Genomic DNA, 4,451 nt, shown 5'->3' with positions numbered 1-4,451 from the left:
TCGTCTCTCACTCATCACATTTCGCACTTATTCCTCAATGAACCCAGAAATGTCACAGGTTGAGACTGGAGACAGCATGGACGTTTCAGTAAGCAGTTTCCTTGGTTTTTCCTGTTATATTAACAAATATATACAGGGAGAGCATCGTAATAACAATAAGGAATCCTTTCCATTAATAACAATAAATTCAATAAATACTCAGTGTCCTTAACCACAAGAGGAGAATGAGTTTGGGCTCACTCTACAGATGGGATTGTCATCATCCCATACAAATAACACACACGCATATTCACACGCATATTCACACACACACACACACACACACACACACTCACTTAGAGAAATGCGCACTGTCAAGTAAATGCCACCTGCAGCCAAGACGAACTGTCCACTGTGCGAAAACAACTCCGCAGATAAGGGTTGATTTGTCAGCCTTGACTAGAGTCCACCCGTCCACTGAGAGACTAACTAGTTGCACAACATGGCTCCTAAAGTGCCACTGATGTTGAATACAAGAGGTCAGAGGAAAATATTAAGCGGTCCAACATGAACATGAGGTCAACGTTGAAGTCATTATTCTGCAGTGTTTCCTTCTTTCTGGTCCATTTCAGTGGCATGACCGGGATCCATATAGTGCTACTGACCGCTAGTGAGGAATGTTTTTGTCAACAAAATAAAAAAATAATAAAATTTAAATAAAAACACTCCACACTTGTACAGCGATATATACACATTCACACAGAGATTAACACACCTGGTCTGCCAAACCAAGACAAAAGCATGTTGTTTGCTAACAGGTAGTGGTAGTGGTGGGTGCAAGCACTGAGAATATAAACTCTGTTTTTTACTGGACAAGGTTGAGGGTGTAAGCAGTCCACCAGTGCAGTCAGAAAAAAGGCTAGTCTTGGAGGGAACGACGGGACGATCACCCCGCACAGAGAGACAACAACGTGAGGATGAAGGAGAGTTTATGGAAGATGTTTGTGCACTGGCAGAACGAACGGCGTGCAAAATAAGAACAAGGACACTCACTATTAAGAATTTCAAATAGTCCAGCTCCAGCTTTTTGTCTGGGAAACACTCCTGAAGCAATGAATGTTTTGGTGAAATGTGATTTTTTTCTTTATGTGAGAGACTGAACAGATGCAAGCAGAAATTGGACAGGCAAAAGCACATGCAGATGGGTAGAAATTAACATTTAGTCAACAAGTCAGAAAGTGGCCTTTTAAGTAATTGAATGGCTTTTGAAGGTTGTGAGTCTCATAGGAAATGACTGGTCATGACGCACTAAGAAGCAGGTGGAGAGAAGTGTTGGGTAAGGTAGGTGGTGAGCACACTACAAGGCTTTTAAAAGGCCTCTAGTACCCTCGGTGTCGTGCAGGTTAGAGAGCGCTATCAGGGAAAGGCTTTCACACCTCATTAGGACACTAAAGGGGCACGTGGGACGAACGGCTTTCTGTAAGTGCCTAAAACATGACAAGTGGGATGTTTTTCCAAACTTCATCGAGTGCACTTTGTTCGGCTCAGACATCAGTACTCATTCTGTATTCAGCCCATGCTCTAACGTCCTGGAGCAAGTTTGAACACAAAACTGTAGACTTGGAAATGTCCACTTGCCGTTTGTCCCTACGAGTATTGTTGTCCACAAAGAGTGGCAGGCTGCCGCTGTCCACACAGAGGTACAGTGGGGTCCGCACTCTGGCCCTCCACGTCCATGTCCATCAGGTTGGGTCGTGCGGTGCTGGCGCTGCTGTCCCCTGAACCGAGGGGGCTGTCGCAGCTGCTGCCTGGCGACGAGCTGAGGGTCCGGGAGAGAGAGCCCAGCTTCCAGGGGTCGGCTCTCATCCTGACAGGGGTGGGCCGCGGCCGGGGGGCAAACTCCAGCGTCTTGGGTCTCTCCAGGGGGCTGACGAGGCAGAGAGGATCCGGGTCAGGGATCGGCGGAGCGGGGGCTTTACGCCGATGTGGGACTGGGAAGAGGGTGGAGGGGTCGGGGAGGCGGGGGATGTTCAGGGTGTCTTGTGTACCTGAATAATGAGAGAGAGAGAAGAATGCAAAAAAAGCATTTCATTGTCATTGTTCAAGCAAAAATGACCTTAATGTCTTTTGGTTGATGAAGAATTATTTACTTCCTCCCGTATCAGCACCTTGAACACACCAAAAGGGAAGGGCTCTCAGTTGCGGCCCAACTTTGACCTATATAAATAAACAGAGGTGCCATGACGCCTATAGTGGGTTATCTAAAGCTCTATCAAGCAAGGTTTAATATACTACTGGTGTGAATTGATTTAATGGCTAACCGGAAGGAAAGAAATCAATTCTTTTCTTCATGGCAAGAATGTGATTTCTTTCATGTCTTTCAGGTTGTACTTTATTGTCCCTTCTTGTGAATGTTCTTCATAGACATTGCATGTGTGTGATACCATGTGACTGTGTGTGTTCTCTATTCACTATTTAAATTAAGCTGCCATTTTGTCCGGCTTGCTCCTGTAAAAGAGATGATGTGAAGACACGTCACGGTTACATAGAAGAACTAAAAAAAATTAAATGGAACAAATATTGGATGAATTGTAGTTAAACTTTCCTTTTCAACAGCTGGCACCATCATCTATGTGTTCACTAATCCAATGAAGAACACTACCGTTCAAAAGTTTGGGGTCACTTGGAAAATTCCTTGTTTTGAATAGAAAAGCAATGGCCATTAAAATAACATCAAATTGATCAGAAAAACATTGTACACATTGTTAATGTTGTAAAGGGGGCTGAATCTTTTGTTTATATGGCTTTTCCTTTGCCACTCTCCCTAGAAGGCCAGCATCTTGGAGTCGCCTCTTCATTGCTGATGTTGAGACTGGTGTTTCCGGGTACTTTTTAATGCCGCTGCCAGTTTAGGACCTGTGAGGCATCTTTTCTCAAACTAGTTTGCGCTGTTCTGTGAAGGGATTAGTACACAGCATCGCAATTTCTCGCATGGAATAGCCTTCTTTTCTCCGAACAAGAACAGTCTGGTGAGTTTCAGAAGAAAGCTCTTTGTTTCTGGTCATTTTGAGCCTGTAATGGAACCCACAACTGCTGATGCTCCAGATACTCAGCTAGTCTAAAGAAGGCTGGTGTTGAGCTGTGCTACCATGATTGCAAAAGGATTTTCTAACGATCACTTAGCCTTTTAAAATGATCAACTTTAGCAAAACACAACATGCCGTTGGAGCACAGGGCTGATGGTTGCTGATAATGGGCCTCTGTAGATTTCCCATTACAAATCAACCATTTGCAGCAACAACAATCATTTACAACATTAACAATGTCTACACTATTTATGATTAAGTTAAATTTATTTTTATGGACAAAAAATATGCTTTTCTTTCAAAAACAAGTGACCCCCAACTTTTGACTGGTAGTGTATCTCGGCTGCAAACTCTTAATCTTGTTGGTAAAGTCCATCATATGTTCCTTTAACATTGTATGTTTTAAATGATTTATCACTGTACCTTTGTTAGTAGTCCTGTGTGGTGCTCCCGGTGGAGGAGGCATGGGCATGCTTCCATCTGACGGCGTCCTGTGATGTCCCAGAGTTTGGGCTCTGGGTCGTATCGCCCCGTCTGACGGGGTCCGTCGGTGTCCTCTGTTCAGGGCCATGGCTGCAGACACATGGGTGGGTGTGAGAGACTGGTTGGGCTCCTTCTTGAAGCTCTCTGCCCGCAGGTCCAAGAGCGGGTTGAGGGCAGGAGCTGGTGGTGCCACCGGTGTTTTGACCCCTGTCACCGGGGTCAGGGGGTACTCGTCTGGGTCGGAGGGAAGGAGGGACTTTGTGGAGTTGCAGTCAGACAGAGAGGACAAAGAAAGGAGTGTGACAGAGGGAGATGGGTCCATGCAGGGGAGTGCTGAGTCGTGATGTCTCGAGAGGGAGAGGGAGAGGTTTCGGCTGGGCGGAGAGGTGCTGCGACGGAAACGTCCCGTCCGCTGGAAGAGGCCCTCCTTCTTCTTAGGCTGCTCCTCTCTGAGTTCCTGCTCATCCTGAAGCACCTGCCAACAACATCATGTCACAAAAACAAGCTGTGAGGCCACTGAGAAGTAGTCTTACTGAAATAAATTCAGCTGGAAAACAAGAACACAGTGAACAGCTGGGGTCATTTCACCTGCTGTATTACTTCTTTGATAATCAATTCATCACCCTACTAAAGGCGCTACAGCAAAAGAATACATCCCAATTATTACTTTTATTGATCCTCTCGTGTGTTTACTCTGTATCTAGACCTTTGGTGACTGGTGGAAAATCTTCAAAGAGATCTTCACAGAATTACAAGGTGATAATAATCATCCTTATTTGTAGAGCACTTTTCAAAAACAAGTTACAAAGTGCTTTAACAAGTGTAAAGAATAATACAAAAAAAAGATAAGAGCATGAAAATTTAATATAAAATTAGTAAAATACAATAAACTGCACAGCTGAG

The 4,451-nt window shown here is 44.6% G+C and overlaps 1 protein-coding gene across 1 annotated transcript in view; it reads right to left on the bottom strand.

Annotated features, from left to right (window-relative positions):
- map3k10 (mitogen-activated protein kinase kinase kinase 10) overlaps positions 1 to 4,451 on the bottom strand; it is a 48,488-nt gene continuing 44,037 nt past the window's right edge. Inside the window, exons 10-11 of the mRNA XM_046074862.1 lie at positions 3,489 to 4,023; positions 1 to 2,027 (exon numbers count right to left, since the gene is read on the bottom strand). Coding sequence (XP_045930818.1) covers positions 1,627 to 2,027; positions 3,489 to 4,023 — 936 coding nt within the window. The 3' untranslated portion in view covers positions 1 to 1,626. The remainder of the gene's footprint in view (positions 2,028 to 3,488; positions 4,024 to 4,451) is intronic.

The sequence above is a fragment of the Micropterus dolomieu genome, linkage group LG17 (assembly GCF_021292245.1).
Source record: "Micropterus dolomieu isolate WLL.071019.BEF.003 ecotype Adirondacks linkage group LG17, ASM2129224v1, whole genome shotgun sequence".
NCBI classification, from domain to species: domain Eukaryota; kingdom Metazoa; phylum Chordata; class Actinopteri; order Centrarchiformes; family Centrarchidae; genus Micropterus; species Micropterus dolomieu.
This window is presented reverse-complemented; position numbering and strand designations above follow the sequence as displayed.